Source organism: Eucyclogobius newberryi, unplaced genomic scaffold (assembly GCF_026437365.1).
Source record: "Eucyclogobius newberryi isolate DKJ021-1_F unplaced genomic scaffold, fEucNew1.0.hap1 SCAF_6, whole genome shotgun sequence".
In the NCBI taxonomy this organism is placed as follows: domain Eukaryota; kingdom Metazoa; phylum Chordata; class Actinopteri; order Gobiiformes; family Gobiidae; genus Eucyclogobius; species Eucyclogobius newberryi.
Genome location: NW_027316278.1, coordinates 40,108,803 through 40,136,345, shown reverse-complemented (window position 1 = coordinate 40,136,345; position 27,543 = coordinate 40,108,803). Strand labels below are relative to the sequence as shown.

General features: G+C 49.4%; 1 protein-coding gene across 2 annotated transcripts in view; it reads right to left on the bottom strand.

Annotated features, from left to right (window-relative positions):
• The window catches only part of rasl10a (RAS-like, family 10, member A), a 35,949-nt gene extending 11,667 nt beyond the window's left edge, over window positions 1-24,282 (bottom strand). For both annotated transcript variants that reach the window (XM_072432729.1, XM_072432730.1), the window contains exon 1: window positions 23,989-24,282. In XM_072432729.1, the coding sequence (XP_072288830.1) occupies window positions 23,989-24,204 (216 nt within the window). In that variant the 5' untranslated portion in view covers window positions 24,205-24,282. The remainder of the gene's footprint in view (window positions 1-23,988) is intronic.
• Between the last annotated feature and the right edge of the window lie 3,261 nt (window positions 24,283-27,543).

Below are 27,543 nucleotides of genomic sequence, written 5' to 3'. Positions count from 1 at the left end.
AACATATCTGAGGAGCCAGCGACATGGAGAAGAAGGGAAACAAACTCTTGTGAACGCTGTCGGAAATATCAACAAGAAATTCATGAGCTAAAAACACGGATATTTGTTTTGGAATCTGAAAAAGGACTCCAAGATACAATTCTAGTGTCATCCAGTGGTAAGGAGTCCACATTTTTTACAAGAAAAACAGCTACTTTCAACCTAAACCGGAGTGACTGTGTCATTCCCAAAACTGTCTCAAAACCAGAAAGACCAGGCTGTTTCTTGGAACAAACTCGGTGCAAAGCCTAAACAATACAAAGATAACGTAAAGTCACCTAAAATAAAGCTTACAGACAGATTTTTACCACTTTCAGAGGTCAAGGTCACTGATACGTCTATCTTGATTGGAGATGCTGCAATACGTCATGTGACGCATGGAAAGATCAACACGAATTGTTGAGAGGATGTCACTCCTTCCTAATGTTTGGGCCAAACGTAGAGGAGTTAAACAGCTGATTGTGCACGTGGGTGCAGCGTAGGGATGTCCCGATCAGGTTTTTTTTGCCCCTGATCCAATTCCGAGTCATCTGAGTCCCGATCCGATACTTTCATAACACATTTAAAAAATGCACAAATGCAACATACATTTTCTGTCTTAAAACTTTAACAGTGCACTTTTCTTTGAGCTTGAATAAGAAATAATAATGCAAAATTTGAATTAAATAAAAATTGCAGCTCAACTTCAAATACCAGCAGAGGTAAACAAATAAGCAAAATGTATTAAATGAAAGTGCAACAGTGTCATAAAGTAAGACATAATGTGCTTTTCAGAGCTCTTAATACTCTTCTGGTGACGAATAATAAAATGTATGTTTTTCTTGATGAAATCCGTCTGAATGTCGAGTCGAGAGTAAGTCAGGGGCGAGTGTTCTGATCCCCGCGGTCGCCACTAGCGTCGCGCTATCAGCCCACACTCCGCCCCCCGTGTCTGTGCTCCGCCCAACTGTGTCTGTGCTCCGTCCCCCCGTGTTTGTGCTCCGCCCCCCCGTGTCTGTGCTCCGGAATGATGATGACGCCCTCGCCCAAACCACACGCCGTCTCACCCACGGCTTTCTTCATATTAGCAGCGTTTGTCGTGCAAAATGACATGGACCCGTTGCTTGTTATTGAGCATTTTTCCTTAGTTTGTTTGATGCGCTCTGCTGTGACATGCAGGATCGCACGGCGCAATTTGACTTTAAAAATGTACGATCCATTCATGCGTTATACGGAGGTGAGAGACTAATAATAAGCTTGAAATGTATAGCGCTGACCAAACTAATTAGAGTAAAATTTATATCCAATCAGTAATCGGGACGTGACGTCCGATTTCGATCGAGTCTGAAACCGGATCAGGACATTCTTAGTGCAGTGGATATACGACGAGAACAGACTTGAAGTTATTCCACGTGCTTGATGAAATGGAAATCAAAACATTCATAAGTGGACCTCTTCCAAACATCGACAGGAAGATAAACAAGTTTAGCCAGCTGCTTCAGCTGATCACATGGCTGTCCAAAGAGTGTGCACCGAGAGGACTACACTACATTGAGAATTTCTACCTATTCTGGAAACGAGAGGACCTGTTTAAGAGAAATGGCCCCCACCTATGCAGAGGTGGAGTGAGGGTGCTGACAGAGAACCTGCTCCACGCTCTGAGGCATTGGACTGGGCCTGTACAGGGTCCTGAGCAGATAGTTAGAGAAGAGAGGAATGAGAGAAGAATTCCTGCTCCATCAGCCAGAGACCGAGCCAATGTTTCAACATCAAAAGCACCACAACCTCAGCCTCCACCAAAGGATTCATCAGCAGCTGCTCCACCACCACCAGCAAAGGATTCAGCTCCAGCTGCTCCACAATCACCTCCACCGCCTCCAGTGAAGGACTCATCACCAACAGCACCACAACAATCTTCACCGTGGCCAGCGCAGGAGTCATTCCCCATACTCTATTCTCTGCCTCTCCCTCTTTCTCTACACACAGCACTAATAACCACAGGGAGAACAACCTCCACATGAGAGCCTGATCCGGCCCGAAGCGGTGTAATAAGCACTATGTCTGTGCTGCTCTGCTGATGAACAGAGGCTCAGGGATTTGTCCCAGTGTAATTACATGTCCTCACCTGCCTCCACTCTCTCTCCCACACACTCCCCAGGGGTTAGCATGTCAGCAACGTCCGCTTACATAAAAGACAATACCACTGGTATTTCCTTCATATGGGGTGCAATGCCCTGAGGTCACATGATTGGCACACCAACATGAAAATAACTATCATGAACGCAGCGATTTATATTTGGCCTTGCATTATTTAAAGAAATAGCACAGTTAGAGCTCTCAGCAGCAGCTCCATGGGGCAAAAAACCTGAATGTTTCTTGTTGGTCAAATTTGTTAAGTGGAGTTCACTATCTGACTGAAACACTTAATTACTCAATAAGTGCATCTATAAATAACTAACAATTGTAATGTGCATATGTGTCTTACACATCTCCTGTTACAACAAGCTTATACTTATAAGTATAATACGTAATGCATGTCCTTATTTTAACTTCTGTGTGCAATACTGATGAAAATATGATCACCTAAAATACACCAGATTGCTGTAAATTACATCGCTTTTGCTCATTTTCTTCTGACAGAGCCCCGGCCTCCCTGTTTTACTGTGGGATTGAAACAAATCTATTAAAGTCTGTCTACATCTCACATTCTTGTCAACAGATTTATTTTATCTTTTTATTTTGATTGCTTTATTTCATTTATGACATATAAAATACATTATCATTGACATAGTTACACAAAGAATGATTGAAAAGGAGCAGAAAGAAGAGCAATCTAATGTTCTCTGAGATCTAAAACACACTATATTAAACATTTGCTCTAAAATGACACTGCAAACAGCTCCGGTCCTTTCTCTCAACAACCTCATTTTATTTTCCATATTTACTTATTACGATATGTTTCATGTCTTTCTTAAATGCTTTTATTATTCTTGATTCTTTGATAAATTCACTCTTTCACAGAAACACTTTGTTCCTTTACTTTGGTTTTGACTCTGGTCTGTTCCTTTTAGATGATAATGACTTGTTATTTTTTTTTTAAATTCCATCAATGTTTACAGGTCAATGTAAAATACTTTAAATAAGTTTACAATAAGTTGAACAAACATTGGGTTTGATGGATCTCTATAATGACTACCAGTGACAATTCTCAAGGCCCTTTTCTGTAAATAGATATTGGTGGACCCCCAAATTTCTACACAATGGGACAATGATTGAGTTGTTTAATGTCAATAATGCTGTGCTTATTTGGTTAAAACATCTTTGGATATTTTTCCTTTTGTGTAATTCGGATCTTCATCAGTTATGACTCCTCGACACACGCGTTGCCTTGCGTCAGCATTAGGGTTCTACCCGCTCCCAACTTACACTTTAACCCCTGCACGTGTGGTAAAACACCATGAGTATCATATGAAATGAGGAAGACCTGATAAAACCAATATAATGTGAATGTTTTCTTAGTTTCTTCCTGTTCCATAAGTAAGTGCCCACAACAGAGTGCAGATTCTTCCAATATCCTTGTGGTGGAGGTAGAGGCAACATAGAGTTTAAAAAGTTAAAGCAGGGTAAGACTCACGTTTTCATGATTGATAAACGAGATTGAAAGGATATTGACAGACTATTAAGTTTGTCATGGAGTGAAATGTGTTGTTAAAATGATGATTGGTAGGAAATACATATTAAGGTATAGGATTTGCAGTTTCCCTCCAGGGCATCAGTGCTGAGTTTGTTCAGTTCACGTTATAGCCAAGAGATGTTGCCAAATGTCCGAATGTTTGAAGAAGAAGTGGTCTTGAGCCAGTTGCATTACTTGTATGTGTATATCAAAACAGTGTAAAGGTGTCAGGGCCGGTGACAGAGAGCGCTACAAAGATGCAAAGTTTGGATTTAGCAGGGAGGTGTCGAGAGCTAGATCTCAGTACAATATGCGTCTGAAGCGGCTGCTCTCCAACAACAACCCCGCCTCTGTGTGGAGTGCTTCTCACCAATTACAAGCCCAGAGACCCCCTTCCGCAGACAACAGAAAACTGGCTGAGCAACTCAACTCCTTCTACTGTAGATTTGACACCCCCTCCCCCTCTGTCGCCACCTCTGCCAAAACATGTCCCAGCCTACTTCAAGTCGTCAATCATTGTCACGGTTCCCAAGAAGCCCCGGATCACTGGACTTAAATGACTACAGACCCGTGGCGCTGACGTCTGTAGTCATGAAGTAATTTGAGCGCCTGGTCCTTCCCCACCTCAAGTGCTTCACCTCCTCCCTGCTGGACCTCCTGCTGGACCCTCTGCTGGACCTCCTGCTGGACCCCCTGCTGGACCCCTGCTGGACCCCCTGCTGGACCCCCTGCTGGACCCCCTGCTGGACCCCCTGCTGGACCTCCTGCTGGACCCCCTACTGGACCCCTGCTGGACCCCCTGCAGTTTGTCTACAGAGCCAACAGGTCTGTGGACGACGCCATCAACCTGGCTCTCCACTTCACCTGCAGCACCTGGACTCCCCGGGAACCTACTCCAGGATCCTGTTTGTGGACTTCAGCTCTGCATCAACACCACCTCCTGCTCTGCTCCGGGACAAGCTCTCCCAGCTCAACGTGCCTGACTCCACCTGCAGGGGGAGCACTGACTCCACCTGCAGGGGGAGCACTGACTCCACCTGCTGACTGACTTCCCGATGGATCGGAGGCAGTGCGTGCGGCTGGACAGAATGTCTCAGACATTCGGACTATCCGCACAGGAGTTCCCCTGCTCTTGTCCCTGTACACAAACTGCTGCACCTTCATCACCATGACGACATCACCCTCATCAGGATCATCTCGGACGAGGATGAGTCTGTCTACAGGAGGTGGAGCGGCTGGTGTCCTGGTGCAGCGGTAACAACCTGTAGTTCAACGGCCAGAAGACAGTGGAGATGATCGTGGACTTCAGGAAAGTCACAGCCCCCCCTTCACTATCACAGACTCCCCCATCTCCACTGTGGACTCCCTCCACTTCCTCTGCACCACCATCACTAGGACCTCAAGTGGGGGCCCACCATCAGCTCCTCATCAAGAAGGCCCAGCAGAGGATTTACTTCCTGCGGCAGCTGAAGAAATTCAAGCAGGAGATGATGGTGCAGTGCTACACGGCCTTCATTGAGTCCATTCTCACCTCCTCCATCACCTTCTCCATCACGTGTGGTACGCTGGAGCCACAGCCAGGGACAAACCGAGACCACAGCCCATTGTGCGCTCTGCTGAGAAGGTGATCGGCTGCAGACTTCCATCTCTGCAGGACCTGTACGTCTCCAGGACTCTGGGACGAGCAGGTCAAATCACAGCCGACCCTTCTCACCCTGGACACGGACTATTTGAGCCACTCCCCTCAGGCAGGAGGCCACTCCCCTCAGGCAGGAAGCTACGGTCCATCCGGACCAGAATCTCCCGCCACAAGAACAGTTTCTTTCCCTCTGCAGTTGAACTCATGAACATTTCTGAAACACTGTCACTTTAACCACAATTTAACCATAATTTAATCACTCACTGCACTGTTCACTTTCTGCACTACAATGGCAATAAAACCTTTTCTGATTCTGATCACCTGGTGTCTCACATTCACTCACACAAACACCAGCACTCATGGACACTGGAGGCAAGGTCGGTGAAGTCTCCTGCCCAATGACAAAACGACCGTGCGCACTACCGCCCCCCTGTGGAACCTGGCATTAAGTACTAACCAGACTCATTCCTGCTTAGCTTCAGAGACGAGGTCAGGCGAGATCGGCCGAATTTGGGCGAGATCAGGCAAGAACGGGTTTGAGAATTTGGTATGGCAATTTGCAACATATTCCAAACCAGATGTTCCGAGTACACCTTTTAAAAGACACACAACACTTTTGACCTATACATTTGTATTCAGGGAATTACCCGATTCTGATTGGCCTTCTTATACATCATTATGTTACAATTATCAGTTCCAACATCATACCACAAGACAGGCTTCAAAGGGTCTGGCAAAGAAAAAGGGGGTCGCATTTGTAGGACCTTTAGCTTTGATCACACATTTGCTGTGGCATAACTTCTCCGCTGTGGCATAATTGTTCCTCACACAGATCTTCAGTGTGTCATTGTTCCTCACAGATCTTCAGCGTGTCATTGTTCCTCACAGATCTTCAGTGTGTCATTGTTCCTCACACAGATCTTCAGTGTGTCATTGTTCATCACAGATCTTCAGTGTGTCATTGTTCCTCACACAGATCTTCAGTGTGTCATTATTCCTCACACAGATCTTCAGTGTGTCATTGTTCCTCACACAGATCTTCAGTGTGTCATTGTTCCTCACACAGATCTTCAGCGTGTCATTGTTCCTCACAGATCTTCAGTGTGTCATTGTTCCTCACAGATCTTCAGTGTGTCATTGTTCCTCACACAGATCTTCAGCGTGTCATTGTTCCTCACAGATCTTCAGTGTGTCATTGTTCCTCACACAGATCTTCAGTGTGTCATTGTTCATCACAGATCTTCAGTGTGTCATTGTTCCTCACACAGATCTTCAGCGTGTCATTGTTCCTCACAGATCTTCAGCGTGTCATTGTTCCTCACACAGATCTTCAGTGTGTCATTGTTCCTCACACAGATCTTCAGTGTGTCATTGTTCCTCACACAGATCTTCAGCGTGTCATTGTTCCTCACACAGATCTTCAGTGTGTCATTGTTCCTCACACAGATCTTCAGTGTGTCATTGTTCCTCACAGATCTTCAGTGTCATTGTTCCTCACAGATCTTCAGTGTGTCATTGTTCCTCACAGATCTTCAGTGTGTCATTGTTCCTCACAGATCTTCAGTGTGTCATTGTTCCTCACACAGATCTTCAGTGTGTCATTGTTCCTCACACAGATCTTCAGTGTGTCATTGTTCCTCACACAGATATTTAGTGTGTCATTGTTCCTCACACAGATCTTCAGTGTGTCATTGTTCCTCACACAGATCTTCAGTGTGTCATTGTTCCTCACACAGATCTTCAGCGTGTCATTGTTCCTCACAGATCTTCAGTGTGTCATTGTTCCTCACACAGATCTTCAGTGTGTCATTGTTCATCACAGATCTTCAGTGTGTCATTGTTCCTCACACAGATCTTCAGCGTGTCATTGTTCCTCACAGATCTTCAGCGTGTCATTGTTCCTCACACAGATCTTCAGTGTGTCATTGTTCCTCACACAGATCTTCAGTGTGTCATTGTTCCTCACACAGATCTTCAGCGTGTCATTGTTCCTCACACAGATCTTCAGTGTGTCATTGTTCCTCACACAGATCTTCAGTGTGTCATTGTTCCTCACAGATCTTCAGTGTCATTGTTCCTCACAGATCTTCAGTGTGTCATTGTTCCTCACAGATCTTCAGTGTGTCATTGTTCCTCACACAGATCTTCAGCGTGTCATTGTTCCTCACACAGATCTTCAGTGTGTCATTGTTCCTCACACAGATCTTCAGTGTGTCATTGTTCCTCACAGATCTTCAGTGTCATTGTTCCTCACAGATCTTCAGTGTGTCATTGTTCCTCACAGATCTTCAGTGTGTCATTGTTCCTCACACAGATCTTCAGTGTGTCATTGTTCCTCACACAGATCTTCAGTGTGTCATTGTTCCTCACACAGATCTTCAGTGTGTCATTGTTCCTCACAGATCTTCAGTGTGTCATTGTTCCTCACAGATCTTCAGTGTGTCATTGTTCCTCACAGATCTTCAGTGTGTCATTGTTCCTCACAGATCTTCAGTGTCATTGTTCCTCACAGATCTTCAGTGTGTCATTGTTCCTCACAGATCTTCAGTGTGTCATTGTTCCTCACAGATCTTCAGTGTGTCATTGTTCCTCACACAGATCTTCAGTGTGTCATTGTTCCTCACACAGATCTTCAGTGTGTCATTGTTCCTCACACAGATCTTCAGTGTGTCATTGTTCCTCACACAGATCTTCAGTGTGTCATTGTTCCTCACAGATCTTCAGTGTGTCATTGTTCCTCACAGATCTTCAGTGTGTCATTGTTCCTCACAGATCTTCAGTGTGTCATTGTTCCTCACAGATCTCCAGTCTCTCTGGGGTTCAGATCTTTAGTACATTAGTTTCTTCTTCTCCTCAGATGTTTTCTCTGCTCGATGACAATGATCTGACCTTCTCAAACACACTGACATCTTTTCCATGACCACAGGATTTGTCTTTCCACGTGGTTGATTCAGAAATGCATCAGTTGGGTTTAAATACAGAGTTGCAGCTGAAAGATCATCTCCTGCAGAAGTTATCCAGAAGGAAGAGAGGACCTTCTGTATTTGCTTCCAAGTGGACACTTTTGTTTGGACAGGCAGTGTATAAAAGAAATTTAAAACCGTTTTCAATGCAATATCACAGATCCAAATCATAAACAACAGTTTATCCCAGGATCAAGTCAACGTTTGGTGAGAAATTATTATTTATCCATCAGCATTTTGCCGTCTTGTTTTCACCTGAGTCTGTGTTCTGGCTTATCCAATCATATTGTGCTAGAGGGTTCCAGGAGCCGCGGAGAGCCGCGGAGAGCAGCAGGGAGCAGCAGGGAGCCGCAGGGAGCAGCAGGGAGCCGCGGAGAGCAGCAGGGAGCCGCAGAGAGCAGCAGGGAGCCGCAGAGAGCAGCAGGGAGCCGCGGAGAGCAGCAGGGAGCCGCAGGGAGCCGCAGAGAGCAGCTGAGAGCAGCTGAGAGCAGCAGGGAGCCGCGGAGAGCAGCAGGGAGCAGCAGAGAGCAGCAGGGAGCAGCAGGGAGCCGCGGAGAGCAGCAGGGAGCAGCAGAGAGCAGCAGGGAGCCGCGGAGAGCAGCAGGGAGCCGCAGAGAGCAGCAGGGAGCCGCGGAGAGCAGCAGGGAGCAGCAGAGAGCAGCAGGGAGCAGCAGAGAGCAGCAGGGAGCAGCAGGGAGCCGCGGAGAGCAGCAGGGAGCCGCAGGGAGCCGCAGAGAGCAGCTGAGAGCCGCAGGGAGCCGCAGAGAGCAGCTGAGAGTCGCAGAGAGCAGCAGGGAGCCGCAGAGAGCAGCTGAGAGCCGCAGGGAGCAGCAGGGAGCCGCGGAGAGCAGCAGGGAGCCGCAGAGAGCAGCAGGGAGCCGCAGAGAGCAGCTGAGAGCTGCAGGGAGCAGCAGGGAGCCGCAGGGAGCAGCTGAGAGCCGCAGGGAGCAGCAGGGAGCCGCAGGGAGCCGCAGGGAGAAGCAGGGAGCCGCAGGGAGCAGCAGGGAGCCGCAGGGAGAAACTGAGAGCCAGAACGCTTTGGAAGTTCGACCTCTCACAGCTCACTTTGGATCACTGATGGTTTATCTGAGGCAATGTAGACATGTCTAACGTAACATTTCTGGTGGAGGGAACGTCATGGATATGATAGTTTTTTTTAAGTATGGCAGTGCTTCTCTTAACTCTCATTTTTATCAATTTAATTTTTTTATTCATTAAAAAGAAATACCAATGGCTTTCAATGTCAATTTCTTGAGCATTGCCATTTAAGACAAACAATAGTCAGTTCCAAACACCATGCTCTTGCAGACAGAGGATTGGCTGTAAAACTCATGCAGTGGAGACAATATGCAGCTTTAACATGTATCCCATCCTCTGCTCCATCCCTCACACACAACCCTCCCAGACCCATCAAAAAAACAGCCCAACAGTTGACATGATGCATTATGTATTGATTTGTGTGTGAATGCGAGTGTGATTCATGTTCCCCGGGTTAGTGTGAAGCGAGCCGTCTGTCAGTGATCACAAAAGAGCATCTTCTCCACCGCTCGTCCACAACACTACACGTCCCCATGGAGACGCCTGGTCAGTCCTGTAGCCGCTGACAAAACACAACTCCAGCGACAGGCTCGTGCTCCAGCGGGGCAAGTGTGGGCTTCTATATATACTCATCAGTTCTATTCTTCAGTTTCCCATGTTCTTTTCCTGATGACATATTATTACAACAGTGTAAAGAGGACAGGAGTTATATGTACTAGACTATGGGCATGTATATATCTCCCTGGAATAAAGCCGGTTGGTCTCTGAAACAACAACAACTATTCTAGTCACAAAGACATATCATGACCTCATGGGCTTTGTAACACCAAAGCAATGGAAGGAGTACTTTTACGGACTGCGACAGTCTGAGGACTACGAAAAGTCTGAGGAATAAAGTCTGGCGGTAATGCAACAATTGGATGCCAACCGCCATAAAACAACAACAACAACAACAACATATATCGCACTGTGGGGACTAAATGTGTTTACACTTGTGTATCATGGGGACATACCTCCCTTGTGCAGACAAAAATCATCCCCATGATGTAAGTCCTATATTATTTGGTCAAAAACATGGTTTGCTCCGAAAAAATATTTATTCTTTCATTGAATCCACTTCATCCATAGATTTCTCTGCATTATCTATACCTCTGGTTTGGACAGACTTTGACAGATTGTATGGAAAGATTTGTTGATAACTAATTCTAAGCCTGATTTAAATGAAGAAAACAATATAAAAAAATTGGGAAATTTTATTTTTTACAAAAAAATCTCTAGTTTACTCAAATAAGAAATCCAAAATCCTCAGTCAATATTTTGTATCCAACATGTCAACACAATTAAGCAAGACATTTACATCTGGCCCTGTCCATTTTTCAGATCTCAATGTATCAAATAATTTGGCTGTTTTACACATACAATTATACAATTATATAATTTTATATACATTAAGATGTACATATTTTTTTGTCTTCTTCTTACATTTATGATTAAACTAAATGAAGGGTTGAAGGTGACACTGCATGAATGAGAGCTAACCTTTTAGCATCACGTGTGAACATACATCATACATTCAGTTTAACATGTTCAAATGGGGCCTATTTTCAAACCTTTATCCATGTAAAATATCTTTTGGTTCTACTTGTGCTGCTGCTGTTACAAAAGTACAATCATGAACACATTCATTAGCAAGGACAACAGCGCCACAAAGATGTGCAAATAACATGGTCGAGAGAACCGAGTCAAGCGGTGACAGGCGTTAGGCTGGTGTAAGAAGGCTTCTGGGTAATAGAGGCGTGGTCACAAGACTGAGGTAAAGTGAACATATTAACTACATTTCTCTCTGAGTACTTCAGTCCATACGCCCTCTACTGGCCACTACATCTGTGGGCATTCAATGATTTTCTTTCACACGTAATATTTCCAGTGTTAAAAATGTACCAAGACCAAGACCATGATGTCCAGAAGAGCCCTGACCAAAAGAGTCTTTGCTCTTGAAAAACAGGACATGACGTAAACAGGCCTTAAACAGAGTGACACCATCTGTCACACTCGCCCTGACAAACTGTGAGAGCTGCTGTCAAGTCTGAGTCAACACCGGCTCAAACCTGGTCCAAACCACCAGTGTTCTGAGAGCAGGAGATGCCAAAGCTGTAAATACATCATTCATAATGAACAAAGAGATTATTTAGAACGATTCAGCCTTATGTCATACCCTAACGCAGCTAACTCCTTTAATTAAACTGTTACTAAGCCTGAATCAGGCTAATTAAAGTGTAGTCATTATAAAGTGGCACCAAAAGTTTTGCTAAAGCAGAATGAAACATAAATAAATATAATAAATAGAATGACCACATTACACCTCAATTAGCCGTAAGTACTTTTTGAAATATGTAACTGCGTCTCAGACCACATGCCCCTGACCAGTGGATTCACTCTGTCACTGCAAACAACAGATCAGTGTGTGGACCAGCCAGAGGGCCTCCTGCTGGTGCCAGAGGGCCTCCTGCTGGTGCCAGAGGGCCTCCTGCTGGTGCCAGAGGGCCTCCTGCTGGTGCCAGAGGGCCTCCTGCTGGTGTCAGAGGGCATCCTACTGGTGCCAGAGGGCCTCCTACTGGTGCCAGAGGGCCTCCTGCTGGTGCCAGAGGGCCTCCTGCTGGTGCCAGAGGGCCTCCTGCTGGTGTCAGAGGGCATCCTACTGGTGCCAGAGGGCCTCCTGCTGGTGTCAGAGGGCCTCCTACTGGTGCCAGAGGGCCTCCTGCTGGTGCCAGAGGGCCTCCTGCTGGTGCCAGAGGGCCTCCTGCTGGTGCCAGAGGGCCTCCTGCTGGTGTCAGAGGGCATCCTACTGGTGCCAGAGGGCCTCCTGCTGGTGTCAGAGGGCCTCCTACTGGTGCCAGAGGGCCTCCTGCTGGTGCCAGAGGGCCTCCTGTTGGTGCCAGAGGGCCTCCTGCTGGTGCCAGAGGGCCTCCTGCTGGTGTCAGAGGGCATCCTACTGGTGCCAGAGGGCCTCCTAATGGTGCCAGAGGGCCTCCTGCTGGTGCCAGAGGGCCTCCTGCTGGTGCCAGAGGGCCTCCTGCTGGTGTCAGAGGGCCTCCTACTGGTGACAGAGGGCCTCCTGCTGGTGCCAGAGGGCCTCCTGCTGGTGTCAGAGGGCATCCTACTGGTGCCAGAGGGCCTCCTACTGATGACAGAGGGCCTCTTGCTGGTGCCAGAGGGCCTCCTACTGGTGACAGAGGGCCTCCTGCTGGTGCCAGAGGGCCTCCTGCTGGTGTCAGAGGGCATCCTGCTGGTGCCAGAGGGCCTCCTGCTGGTGTCAGAGGGCATCCTGCTGGTGCCAGAGGGCCTCCTGCTGGTGCCAGAGGGCCTCCTACTGGTGCCAGAGGGCCTCCTACTGGTGACAGAGGGCCTCCTGCTTGTGTCAGAGGGCCTCCTGCTGGTGCCAGAGGGCCTCCTGCTGGTGCCAGAGGGCCTCCTACTGGTGCCAGAGGGCCTCCTGCTGGTGCCAGAGGGCCTCCTACTGGTGTCAGAGGGCCTCCTACTGGTGACAGAGGGCCTCCTGCTGGTGTCAGAGGGCCTCCTGCTGGTGCCAGAGGGCCTCCTACTGGTGCCAGAGGGCCTCCTACTGGTGACAGAGGGCATCCTACTGGTGACAGAGGGCCTCCTGCTGGTGTCAGAGGGCCTCCTGCTGGTGCCAGAGGGCCTCCTACTGGTGCCAGAGGGCCTCCTACTGGTGACAGAGGGCCTCCTGCTGGTGTCAGAGGGCATCCTGCTGGTGCCAGAGGGCCTCCTGCTGGTGTCAGAGGGCCTCCTACTGGTGCCAGAGGGCCTCCTACTGGTGCCAGAGGGCCGCTGGTGACAGAGGGCCTCCTACTGGTGCCAGAGGGCCTCCTACTGGTGCCAGAGGGCCTCCTGCTGGTGTCAGAGGGCCTCCTGCTGGTGCCAGAGGGCCTCCTGCTGGTGCCAGAGGGCCTCCTACTGGTGACAGAGGGCCTCCTGCTGGTGCCAGAGGGCCTCCTGCTGGTGCCAGAGGGCCTCCTACTGGTGCCAGAGGGCCTCCTGCTGGTGTCAGAGGGCCTCCTGCTGGTGACAGAGGGCCTCCTGCTGGTGCCACAGATCAGAGTGTGGATACAAAACAACTTTCTCCAGCTGAACAGATCTGAATCAGACAAGACTGAACTCATCGTCTTTGTCACAGAAACAAAGAGAAAGTGTTCAGGGCCGTTCACACCGCGCCATCCAAAGCGTCCAGTTTACATTCAAAGTCTATGTGGACGCACGTCTTGGGCGTCCAGCGTTTTTGCAGCGCGAATCCTGCATTTTGAGTGTCAGACGCTTTGGACGCGCGTGTCTTCTACACCATACCGTTAAAAAAAGGGAGAGAAAGAGAAAGAAATAGATGGGCTATAGACTGCTCTCTCTTTCTCTTTCTCGAGCTGTCTTCATTTTTTTCCTCTCTCTCTTTCTCCTTTACGGTACAGCATAAAACACATACTTTGAAGACGTACAGCTACAGTAGGCGACGGTAAATGCACCTAATTTGGCTGCACGCCGCCATTAAAAGTAACACAACAACAACATTACACGGACACTATAAGTTCTAGAAGATCTTTATTATAGAAAGACATTTTTGGGATTTCACATTTCTTGTCTAATTTTCGTTATTTTTGTAGATATTTTCATGTGAGACGCAGTCTCTTCACTTAAGTCCAGGTTTAAAACATTCCTCTTTGAAATGACTTATGGTCAGACCAGTTAGGAACAGAAATATAAAGCTACAGTTTCAGCTCCGCTGCCCTAGGAGCAACTCTGGGGGAAGTATGACAGCTTGAGCACTATCCTCTGATAAAGACTAATATTCTATCAAACTATGTTTAATATTTAATTTCACTTGCAAACTGTTCATTGCCTTAACTTCTTGTACACGTGTACAGCCTGCCCCACATGTGCATAACCTGCCCCACACGTGTACAGCCTGCCCCACATGTGCATAACCTGCCCCACACGTGTACAGCCTGCCCCACATGTGCATAACCTGCCCCACACGTGTACAGCCTGCCCCACACGTGTACAACCTGCCCCACACGTGTACAACCTGCCCCACACGTGTACAGCCTGCCCCACACGTGTACAACCTGCCCCACACGTGTACAGCCTGCCCCACACGTGTACAACCTGCCCCACACGTGTACAACCTGCCCCACACGTGTACAGCCTGCCCCACACGTATACAACCTGCCCCACACGTGTACAGCCTGCCCCACACGTGTACAACCTGCCCCACACGTGTACAACCTGCCCCACACGTGTACAACCTGCCCCACACGTGTACAGCCTGCCCCACACGTGTACAACCTGCCCCACACGTGTACAACCTGCCCCACACGTGTACAGCCTGCCCCACACGTATACAACCTGCCCCACACGTGTACAGCCTGCCCCACACGTGTACAACCTGCCCCACACGTGTACAGCCTGCCCCACACGTGTACAACCTGCCCCACACGTGTACAACCTGCCCCACACGTGTACAACCTGCCCCACATGCACAACCTCTGAAAGGTATGACATCATGACATTTAGCTTATTTCTGGCTGAATATCGGCCATTTTCCAGTGTTCAAGCCGGCTTAAACATTATTTTGCATGTTTGGTTACGTTTAGCTTTAAAACATTGTTATATTTTCCATGTGATCTTCAGTCTTTGATCTGCTCCTGTTACTTTCCCGTCTTTCTGCCTGTCATTTGTCCTGCTATTGATCTCACACAGGAGCTTCATGTGCGATGCACTTCATAGTCACTTCACGGTCACTTCACGGTCACTTCACGGTCACTTAACAGTCACTTCATGGTCACTTCACGGTCACTTCACAGTCACTTCATGGTCACTTCACGGTCACTTAACAGTCACTTCATGGTCACTTCACGGTCACTTCACGGTCACTTCACGGTCACTTCACAGTCACTTCATGGTCACTTCACGGTCACTTCACAGTCACTTCATGGTCACTTCACGGTCACTTCACGGTCACTTCATGGTCACTTCACGGTCACTTCACGGTCACTTCATGGTCACTTCACGGTCACTTCCTGGTTTTGTTCTGAAGTCCCATGTCTAATATTGATGACTACAAAGATTATATTTAATCATCTTTTGTGTAACTTAGGTGCCACGTCCAATCATCTGCTTCCATGTCTGCCCACAGTCCACTCTGAAGGACACGTGTCTGTCCACAGTCCACTCTGAAGGACACATGTCTGCCCACAGTCCACTCTGAAGGACACGTGTCTGCCCACAGTCCACTCTGAAGGACACGTGTCTGTCCACAGTCCACTCTGAAGGACACGTGTCTGCCCACAGTCCACTCTGAAGGACACGTGTCTGCCCACAGTCCACTCTGAAGGACACATGTCTGCCCACAGTCCACTCTGAAGGACACGTGTCTGTCCACAGTCCACTCTGAAGGACACGTGTCTGCCCACAGTCCACTCTGAAGGACACGTGTCTGCCCACAGTCCACTCTGAAGGACATGTGTCTGTCCACAGTCCACTCTGAAGGACACTTTGATGAATGGCTTAATGATTTGCCTGTTGAACACGGTGCTCTTGATGAGACGCTCTCGACAGGCTGAACACTGTGCAATCACAGCTCTGACCGTCACAGGTTTACGGCTAATTCTTGCACAGTTACACAACTTGTAAGTATACACTGTCTCTGAAAGAAGTTAATAAATAAGTGCAGGGTTATGTTAATAAGGACAATACTGGGTTAGGAAATAGTAATAAAAGGGAATTTATGAGCAATAAAACACAGGTGATTGAATAAATGCAGGATAGAAATGTTTATTAGCACCATTCCGGGCGGAGCAATAGCCTCTCCATAGAGACAAGCGTGGTGGATCCTCTACCAGAGAAGTGCCCCTTTGAGTACAATCTTAAAACTCTGATGTGGTTTGTAGCTCCCATTATTCTCCCGCCTGTCCCGAGTATGAATGTGGAGTGTTGGCAACTAATGCTGGTCAGGGGGGTGGTCAGCTGCTTACCTCCATTGAGCGTGAAGAAGAAATAAATAATGTGACAAGCCCCGGGATTGAAACATGGCCAAGTCAAGGGCTGAGGTCAGTGACGCGTGAAGGCAAAGATTGGCACAAAATGCTACCTTTTTGTTAAGTGTAGTCTGTCCCTGTCAGCTCCTGTCAGTTCCTGTCAGCCATACAGTGCACCATGGGGAAAATGCAGTTCCACTAGTGATGACTCACAACAGGTTTAAGCAGCAATACCCTATCCACCCTCATTTTAGTAGATTCATGGAAGAGACTGAGGAAACGTCAGAGAAAGGTGTGGAATGGACACGGATATTTGACCATTCAAACTGACGGATGGATTTTCAAATTTGAGAGGATACCTGAGGAAAAGGAGAGGAGGAACAGAAGGAAGAGGAGGAACAGAAGGAAGAGGAGGAACAGAAGGAGATGAGAAAAAAAGGAAGAGGAGAAATAGAAGGAGAGGAGGAAGAGAAGGTGAGAGGGAAGAGAATGAAAGGAGGAAGGAGAGGAGCCGTTAGGAGGAGGCGTTAGGAGGAGGGGTTAGGAGGAGGGGTTAGGAGGAGGGGTTAAGAGGAGGCGTTAGGAGGAGGGGTTAGGAGGAGGCGTTAGGAGGAGGGGTTAGGAGGAGGGGTTAGGAGGAGGGGTTAGGAGGAGGCGTTAGGAGGGGTTAGGAGGAGGGGTTAGGAGGAGGCGTTAGGAGGGGTTAGGAGGAGGGGTTAGGAGGAGGCGTTAGTAGGAGGGGTTAGGAGGAGGCGTTAGGAGGAGGGGTTAGGAGGAGGCGTTAGGAGGAGGCGTTAGGAGTGGTTAGGAGGAGGGGTTAGGAGGAGGCGTTAGTAGGAGGGGTTAGGAGGAGGCGTTAGGAGGAGGCGTTCGGAGGAGGGGTTAAGAGGAGGCGTTATGAGGAGGGGTTAGGAGGAGGCGTTAGGAGGACGGGTTAGGAGGAGGCGTTAGGAGGAGGGGTTAGGAGGAGGGGTTAGGAGGAGGCGTTAGGAGGAGGCGTTAGGAGGAGGGGTTAGGAGGAGGGGTTAGGAGGAGGGGTTAGGAGGAGGCGTTAGGAGGAGGGGTTAGGAGGAGGGGTCAGGAGGAGGGGTCAGGAGGAGGGGTCAGGAGGAGGCGTTAGGAGGAGGGGTTAGGAGGAGGCGTTAGGAGGAGGCGTTCGGAGGAGGGGTTAAGAGGAGGCGTTATGAGGAGGGGTTAAGAGGAGGCGTTAGGAGGACGGGTTAGGAGGAGGCGTTAGGAGGAGGGGTTAGGAGGAGGGGTTAGGAGGAGGGGTTAGGAGGAGGCGTTAGGAGGAGGGGTTAGGAGGAGGGGTTAGGAGGAGGCGTTAGGAGGAGGGGTCAGGAGGAGGGGTCAGGAGGAGGGGTCAGGAGGAGGCGTTAGGAGGAGGCGTTAGGAGGAGGCGTTAGGAGGAGGGGTCAGGAGGAGGGGTCAGGAGGAGGGGTCAGGAGGAGGCGTTAGGAGGAGGCGTTAGGAGGAGGCGTTAGGAGGAGGGGTTAGGAGGAGGGGTTAGTAGGAGGGGTTAGGAGGAGGGGTTAGGAGGAGGGGTTAGGAGGGGTTAGGAGGAGGCGTTAGTAGGAGGGGTTAGGAGGAGGGGTTAGGAGGGGTTAGGAGGAGGCGTTAGGAGGAGGGGTTAGGAGGAGGCGTTAGGAGGAGGCGTTAGGAGGAGGCGTTAGGAGTGGTTAGGAGGAAGGGTTAGGAGGAGGCGTTAGTAGGAGGGGTTAGGAGGAGGCGTTAGGAGGAGGGGTTAGGAGGAGGCGTTAGGAGGAGGGGTTAGGAGGAGGCGTTAGGAGGAGGCGTTAGGAGGAGGCGTTAGGAGGAGGGGTCAGGAGGAGGGGTTAGGAGGAGGGGTTAGGAGGAGGGGTCAGGAGGAGGCGTTAGGAGGAGGCGTTAGGAGGCGTTAGGAGGAGGGGTTAGGAGGCGTTAGGAGGAGGCGTTAGGAGGCGTTAGGAGGAGGGGTTAGGAGGCGTTAGGAGGAGGGGTTAGGAGGCGTTAGGAGGAGGGGTTAGGAGGCGTTAGGAGGAGGCGTTAGGAGGCGTTAGGAGGAGGGGTTAGGAGGCGTTAGGAGGAGGCGTTAGGAGGCGTTAGGAGGAGGGGTTAGGAGGCGTTAGGAGGAGGGGTTAGGAGGCGTTAGGAGGAGGCGTTAGGAGGCGTTAGGAGGAGGGGTTAGGAGGCGTTAGGAGGAGGCGTTAGGAGGCGTTAGGAGGAGGGGTTAGGAGGCGTTAGGAGGAGGGGTTAGGAGGCGTTAGGAGGAGGCGTTAGGAGGCGTTAGGAGGAGGGGTTAGGAGGCGTTAGGAGGAGGGGTTAGGAGGCGTTAGGAGGAGGCGTTAGGAGGCGTTAGGAGGAGGGGTTAGGAGGCGTTAGGAGGAGGGGTTAGGAGGCGTTAGGAGGCGTTAGGAGGAGGGGTTAGGAGGCGTTAGGAGGAGGCGTTAGGAGGCGTTAGGAGGAGGGGTTAGGAGGAGGCGTTAGGAGGCGTTAGGAGGAGGGGTTAGGAGGCGTTAGGAGGAGGCGTTAGGAGGCGTTAGGAGGAGGGGTTAGGAGGAGGCGTTAGGAGGAGGGGTTAGGAGGAGGCGTTAGGAGGAGGCGTTAGGAGGAGGCGTTAGGAGGAGGGGTTAGGAGGCGTTAGGAGGAGGCGTTAGGAGGCGTTAGGAGGAGGGGTTAGGAGGCGTTAGGAGGAGGGGTTAGGAGGCGTTAGGAGGAGGCGTTAGGAGGCGTTAGGAGGAGGGGTTAGGAGGCGTTAGGAGGAGGCGTTAGGAGGCGTTAGGAGGAGGGGTTAGGAGGCGTTAGGAGGAGGCGTTAGGAGGCGTTAGGAGGAGGGGTTAGGAGGCGTTAGGAGGAGGCGTTAGGAGGCGTTAGGAGGAGGGGTTAGGAGGAGGCGTTAGGAGGCGTTAGGAGGGGTTAGGAGGCGTTAGGAGGAGGCGTTAGGAGGCGTTAGGAGGAGGGGTTAGGAGGAGGCGTTAGGAGGAGGGGTTAGGAGGAGGCGTTAGGAGGAGGCGTTAGGAGGAGGCGTTAGGAGGAGGGGTTAGGAGGCGTTAGGAGGAGGCGTTAGGAGGCGTTAGGAGGAGGGGTTAGGAGGCGTTAGGAGGAGGGGTTAGGAGGCGTTAGGAGGAGGGGTTAGGAGGCGTTAGGAGGAGGCGTTAGGAGGCGTTAGGAGGAGGGGTTAGGAGGCGTTAGGAGGAGGGGTTAGGAGGCGTTAGGAGGCGTTAGGAGGAGGGGTTAGGAGGCGTTAGGAGGAGGCGTTAGGAGGCGTTAGGAGGAGGGGTTAGGAGGCGTTAGGAGGAGGCGTTAGGAGGCGTTAGGAGGAGGGGTTAGGAGGAGGCGTTAGGAGGAGGGGTTAGGAGGAGGCGTTAGGAGGAGGCGTTAGGAGGAGGCGTTAGGAGGAGGGGTTAGGAGGCGTTAGGAGGAGGTGTTAGGAGGCGTTAGGAGGAGGGGTTAGGAGGCGTTAGGAGGAGGGGTTAGGAGGCGTTAGGAGGAGGCGTTAGGAGGCGTTAGGAGGAGGGGTTAGGAGGCGTTAGGAGGAGGCGTTAGGAGGCGTTAGGAGGAGGGGTTAGGAGGCGTTAGGAGGAGGGGTTAGGAGGCGTTAGGAGGAGGCGTTAGGAGGCGTTAGGAGGAGGGGTTAGGAGGCGTTAGGAGGAGGCGTTAGGAGGCGGGGTTAGGAGGCGTTAGGAGGAGGGGTTAGGAGGCGTTAGGAGGAGGCGTTAGGAGGCGTTAGGAGGAGGGGTTAGGAGGCGTTAGGAGGAGGGGTTAGGAGGCGTTAGGAGGAGGCGTTAGGAGGCGTTAGGAGGAGGGGTTAGGAGGCGTTAGGAGGAGGGGTTAGGAGGTGTTAGGAGGAGGGGTTAGGAGGCGTTAGGAGGAGGCGTTAGGAGGCGTTAGGAGGAGGGGTTAGGAGGCGTTAGGAGGAGGCGTTAGGAGGCGTTAGGAGGAGGCGTTAGGAGGCGTTAGGAGGAGGGGTTAGGAGGCGTTAGGAGGAGGCGTTAGGAGGCGTTAGGAGGAGGGGTTAGGAGGAGGCGTTAGGAGGAGGGGTTAGGAGGAGGCGTTAGGAGGAGGCGTTAGGAGGCGTTAGGAGGAGGGGTTAGGAGGCGTTAGGAGGAGGCGTTAGGAGGCGTTAGGAGGAGGGGTTAGGAGGCGTTAGGAGGAGGCGTTAGGAGGCGTTAGGAGGAGGGGTTAGGAGGCGTTAGGAGGAGGCGTTAGGAGGCGTTAGGAGGAGGGGTTAGGAGGCGTTAGGAGGAGGCGTTAGGAGGAGGGGTTAGGAGGCGTTAGGAGGAGGGGTTAGGAGGCGTTAGGAGGAGGCGTTAGGAGGCGTTAGGAGGAGGCGTTAGGAGGCGTTAGGAGGAGGGGTTAGGAGGAGGCGTTAGGAGGAGGGGTTAGGAGGAGGCGTTAGGAGGAGGCGTTAGGAGGCGTTAGGAGGAGGGGTTAGGAGGCGTTAGGAGGAGGCGTTAGGAGGCGTTAGGAGGAGGGGTTAGGAGGCGTTAGGAGGAGGGGTTAGGAGGCGTTAGGAGGAGGCGTTAGGAGGCGTTAGGAGGAGGCGTTAGGAGGCGTTAGGAGGAGGGGTTAGGAGGCGTTAGGAGGAGGGGTTAGGAGGCGTTAGGAGGAGGGGTTAGGAGGCGTTAGGAGGAGGCGTTAGGAGGCGTTAGGAGGAGGCGTTAGGAGGCGTTAGGAGGCGTTAGGAGGAGGCGTTAGGAGGCGTTAGGAGGAGGCGTTAGGAGGCGTTAGGAGGCGTTAGGAGGAGGCGTTAGGAGGCGTTAGGAGGAGGCGTTAGGAGGCGTTAGGAGGCGTTAGGAGGAGGCGTTAGGAGGCGTTAGGAGGAGGCGTTAGGAGGCGTTAGGAGGATGGTGGGACGCTGCTCTTTGAAAGCCGTCCTCTATCAGAAGGTGCCATCCTAATGAGACGTGGCAGATGACCTGTGGCCCCATGAAAAGCCAGAACTATTATTAGCCACACACAGGTGTACACGGACCCTCTGCACAAAGCATCATGGTCTTTGTAGTTCCTCTGTTTTTTTTATCACACTGCTACAGCACACATTTTCACCCAGGAACTGTGGGGAAAGATAAATAATGTCCAAACTCTGGTATTTTCAAAGACAGCTACATTACTACTGTTTTTATCACCGCTCAAACTGCAATTTCTGATTTGATTGTTACTACATTGTTTTGCATTTTAGTTCCCATTACAGCCCTGCTCATGAGCATGTGTACGCTGGCATTCCTCCTGTGCAGGGGAGCCCACAGCAAGTCTCCATGGCAACTACTGAGACCACCAATCACGAGACGGCATGAATACTACGACTGTGGGAAGCAACACGGTAGCACAGCGGTTAGCGCTCTCGCTTCACAGCAAGAAGGTCCTGGGATCCCTGGGTGACACGGGGCCTTTCTGTGTAGAGTTTGCATGCTCTCCCTGTGTCTGCGTAGGTTTCCTCCGGTTCCTCAGGTTTCCACTAAAAGCATGTACAATAGTGTACTGTATAAAAGAGAGTGAGAGAATGTCTACAATCCAGCATGTTCTCAGCATATGTATGTTCATTAACAGCACAGATGTAACAGTGCTGGTGCTGAGCATGCTGCACAAAGAGCACAATGTAAGTCGACATTAACCCAAACAAAGCACAAATGTATCAGCTCACTGATCAAGAACTGAAGGTCCAGAGTTGCCCTTATATCCATAAGAAAACACACATCAGTCTGTTCTCCGTGTTAAAGCCAAAATGGACGCAATCAACACTTGGCTGTAATCCTCCTCCTCAGTCCAGGTGAACGTGTAAACCGCAAGTAAATGTGGCGGTCTTAAAATCTAGTGAGAAAATGCATCAAAACAGAGTCCACGTAAAGTTTCATAATCTTCCTCCTCCTTCATAAAGATGTAGTAAAAGCATACGCATGTGCTGTCCATCAGTATATGTGGAAAACTAAAGTGAAACATGAGAATCAGCTGTGAGCTTAATGTACGCGCACACTGTCACTTGTGCCTGCTGTTATATTTGAACAGTACAACCTCAATTTACTTACATGCATTATTATGGGTCACACAGCATATACCGTGTCGAGACAAACAAAGTTACCACAAGGGAAATTGTTTAACCGCAACATCCCGAAGGACGAATAACAAGACTGTCCCAATAACCATGATAAAGGTGTGGTCTCCTGGCAACCACAGTGAATAGTGAGCACTTTGACATGGTGTCATGAAAAAGCCTGATACATTTTTCCAACATTATTCTTTCCAAAGATGTTTTTTTTTTTTTTTAAAGATGTTGTCCTGCATTGGGATGTTTAGAGTGCATGATTCAAAAAAATACAATCATTTTAACAAAAATACCTGTGATTGAATAAATGGAAGATAGATATACCAATTATTTAGGCCAAGAAGAAAACGTTGTGTGTTTCTTCCGGTAACCCGACCGACCTGGATTTCAAAATAAAGAAAACCCGACCTTAAACATTATATGGCATATTTACTGGCCGTACGTCTCGAGAATGTCAAATTGTGAGAGCGAAAATCCTCTGTGGGGATCGCACCTCCGTTTTACCTAGGATAAGATAAGATAAGATAAGATAATCCTTTATTGTCCACACATGGGGAAATTTCATTGATGCAACGCAGTAGATACAGAGGAAAAGGACAGATCACAGAATATAGGAAGTTTAAAAAACACTCTCAATAGAAGAACTCCCATAAACAAAAACTCCTATAGACATGGATGCTTCCATGTTTGCAGACTGGCTGCCATGGCGGGGGCGACAGGTACGCCACTGTCAAAAAGTGCTCACATCATCCAGTGACAATAAGAAAAATAGTGAACGTGTAATACATTTTTCAACGTTTAACAAACATCATGGTGAGGAATCAGATGATTTCGTTGTGACTGCACAGTGCGCCCCGGAATACACCAACAACGCTCACGCTGTCACGCTATGGGCTGGGCTAATTTGCGTACTATTAAGCTGGAAGAAAAGATATAGATTTGGTCGAGGATATAATTGTAACGCCTTTCTCAAGACGAACTTTTCTAGAAAAGTTAGACATTGTAAGGAGAGGTCGTCCGATGCCGACGCTGCAAAGCCTGAGCGAGTAATCCATTTGGTCAACGAGACTCCAAAGTACGACTGGGCACTTACAAGCAACGAGTGGATCTACAGCTCAAGAGCACCCGCGCAGGGCGATGGCGCGGACCACGGCGCTTTTCCTGTGGTTGGACTAGTTTAGATGTAGAGAACTATTTTATTCAACATCTGCACCAATAAGAACACTTCAATGTGAAGCACTCACTTCTGAGGAAAGAAAACTGTCTGCAAAACCTGTGCAAGGATTTTGAAATATATTTTTAAAAAATCTGACCTACCGACCTGGATTTTTTTTTCAATGTTACCGGAAACACACTATTTATTTTTTTGGCCTTAATGCCATAATGTGGAACATTCCAGGCAAAGCAATAACATGATCCCATGAGCAGCAGGTGACAGATTCCTCCACTAAAAAGGTCTTTAAATAGGCAAAGTTACGCAAATTGTTTTCTTCCATATTATAAAATCTGTTGAATTGATATTTGATTTGAGTTTTGGCTTCTGTCGACCCCCGGCGGCTCAATGAGGGCGTGTGCAGACAGAGCTCCCTCACCTGGCTGGTGCTGGAGGGGAAGGCGCTGATGGGGGGCACGTCCAGCACCTTCAGCTCGTACATGCTGCCGTTGAGGATGACCGCGGGCCGGTACACGTAGCGGGAGCGCGTGGGCGTGTAGGCCTCGCAGAAGTCGTGGTAGATGAACTGCCTGATGATGGACGTCTTGCCCACGCCCGGAGCCCCAATCACAGCGATGCTCAGAGTCTCCACCATCCCTGGAGCGCTGCAGCTTCAGCACCATGGACAGAATCCACCGCAGAGCTGGCCCCAAGCACTGAGAGAAGGGCCCAAACCTGCGCCGCTGGACCACCAAGGACAGAAGCATGAAAATGTGAGCGCCATGGAGAACCAAAGACATTATTTTTTTTAAGAGCCTTATGCAGGGCTGTGCAATCAACAGAATTGTAATAGAAATCAATCAATCATTCAGTTATTTTTCATCTTCAAAGATCAGTTTGGGTCTTTTCGATGCAAAGAACACAGCCAATCCCTTTCCAGTAAAAGCCTATGGCTCGGAGCTGAGGTCAGATTATTTTTTGAATGTCGGTGGAATTCCTTAGTCATCCGAGTAGGACAATGGAATTCTGTCAACTGGACAAAAGTTGAGTCTGAAAACTCATCCAAGTAGCTTCTGCAGTTCTGGTTTCAAACTGCTCGGCATCAGTGAGAAAAATAGAAGACGCGTCTCTTGTGATGCGTAAATGTCCTTCTCTAATCAGTGATTTTAAAAAATGCAGAACTAACAAACATAAAGCTCCTTTAATCAAAAGCAGGGAGAAGAGATGGTTTGAAAGAGGAGTTAAGGAAGCTATTTTTTCAGAAGAGAATCCCTCTTTGCACAGAAATGGAGGTTTCAGGTCGAAACGTCTTTTTTGTCTCTCTTTTGTTATTTTTGTATATATAAAGTATATAAAACAAACACAAAGAAAGAGAACAAGACCAGAGTGAAAAGACTTTTGTTTTGAATTGTTAATACATTTATATAATTTATTTTAGATATTATTCCCCTTGAAAGTTCAGATTTAATACCTTCGATAAATATTTCAGTCCAAGGGCTATGATGGTCACTGGCCTATTTAATTTCTTAATTATAATCCTTATTTGTAAATACATGTAAAACATAAGCCAAAGGATTCTTTCACCTCATCAAAGCTCATCAGATGATTCTCCTTTACAATCTGGTAAAAGACCTTTAGACCTTTTGTTGTCCAGACTTTAAATCTTGAGTCTGTGATGTTGGGAGGGACATTTTGATACGTAACTCAAACCAATTTAAGATTTTAACATCTTGTTTAGTTTGTATGTTTTGATCAGCTCCTTCCACGTTGTAAGAACAGACTTCACCCAAGGGTTCTCCATCTTCCCCAAATGACTCTGTCATCTGCCAGTGCGGCCTGTACAGGAACCCCCGGCACCACATTACTCTCAACATTTTTACATTGAGCTTCATATTCTGGGTGACAAATAAAGTAATTTTTCAGACAAGGTTAGGTTAGGTTAGTTGTAAAGTTTTAAATCGGATACGTTATAAATCTTGAGATTGCTTTATTCCATCATCAAACAGCTGGTTTTGGATGGAAATGGGAAGAGTCTGGAACAGATAGAGAAACCTGGGCAAAACATACATTTTTATAGTTTATATCCTTTGACTTGACTCCCAGACTTGACTTAAGTCTGGGATAAGGTAAGATAGTTTTAACAGTAGTAGAGTATATTTTTTATCAAGAATTGTTGATAGGTCTCTATGGAGCACCACACCTAAGTATCTAAGCGATTCCGTTTGCCCATTTTTGTCATTTGTCAAGGTGATAAATGACATCCTCCTGAACACTGACACGGGCAAAGCCTCAGTCTTAATTCTGTTTGATCTGACGCTGCTTTTGACACTGTCCATCATGGGATCCTCTTACAGAGACCAGAGGACTGGGTGGGCATCACTGGCCCCGCCCTAAACTGGTTAAAGTCCTATCTGGAAGACAGGAAGTACTTTGTGTCTCAGACCACATGACCCTGACCTGTGGAGTGCCCCAAGGGTCAGTCCTGGGTCCCCTTCTGTTCAACCTCTACATGCTGCAGTTAGGTCAGTTGATACTAGGGCTGGGTATCATGGCCAATTTCCTAAATCGATTCCATTTCGATTCATAACGTCCTGAATCGATTAATCACGATTCAATTTGATTCAATTCGATTCAATTCAATTCAATTCAATTCAATCTGCTCTTAAATAATGAAAATGCCTCAACTGTGTTATAAAATATAAATGTACTTTATTTTTTCTTTTCACCATAAACAGGTTTTAAGTGCAAACTTGTAAATTGGACAGTTTAAACTTCAGCTGTAACAAAACTGTCTCAAGTCTCAAAAGTACAATTTGGAAATATAAAGTAGTTTTTAGACCTGTTTGTGAGGCTCAGTTCAGTGAGACCTGCATCAGCTGCAGCATCTGCACTGCACCAGCCACTGTCTGTAGTGTTGTCCTCACCACTGCTGGCTCTTTGCTGGTCAGACCCCCCCTCCTGTATGGCCCCCCCCCTGTATGGCCCCCCCACTCCTGTATGGCCCCCCACTCCTGTATGACCCCCACTCCCGTATGACCCCCCCACTCCTGTATGACCCCCCGCTCCCGTATGACCCCCCCACTCCTGTATGACCCCCCCTGTATGCCCCCCCCACTCCTGTATGACCCCCCCGCTCCTGTATGACCCCCCCTCCTGTATGACCCCCCCGCTCCCGTATGACCCCCCCGCTCCCGTATGACCCCCCCGCCCCCGTATGACCCCCCGCTCCCGTATGACCCCCCCGCTCCTGTATGACCCCCCCTCCTGTATGGCCCCCCAGCTCCTGTATGACCCCCCAGCTCCTGTATGACCCCCCCTCCTGTATGGCCCCCCACTCCTGTATGACCCCCCCTCCTGTATGACCCCCCCTCCTGTATGACCCCCCCACTCCTGTATGACCCCCCCACTCCTGTATGACCCCCCCTCCTGTATGACCCCCCCGCTCCCGTATGACCCCCGCCCCCGTATGAACCCCCCGCCCCCGTATGCCCCCGCCCCCGTATGAACCCCCCGCCCCCGTATGCCCCCGCCCCCGTATGACCCCCCCGCTCCCGTATGACCCCCCCGCTCCCGTATGACCCCCCCTCCTGTATGACCCCCCCACTCCTGTATGACCCCCCCGCTCCTGTATGACCCCCCCGCTCCTGTATGACCCCCCCGCTCCTGTATGACCCCCCCGCTCCTGTATGGCTGAGTTAAGGTTAGGGTTAGGGTTAGGGCTAGCCATGAGGCTATATGCAGTGCCGCAGTTCCTGAAACTGCTGGGCCATTTGACCGCGCCGCGGCTCTGCAACCACGGCCTTATTATTAGCGGTGTGGCTCGTCAGGAGTACGGGTGCGTAAATCTTTGCGATGTTATCTTTATGACCAGAGGAGAATCGGCTGGTCATGTTAGTGATTCCCTCAGTTTCATTTAGTTTGCCCCGGGCGGCTTGTTGTCGGAAGCTAACGTTAGCGTAGTGTGATACTGGTCAAGTGGTTTCTGAGGTTTGTA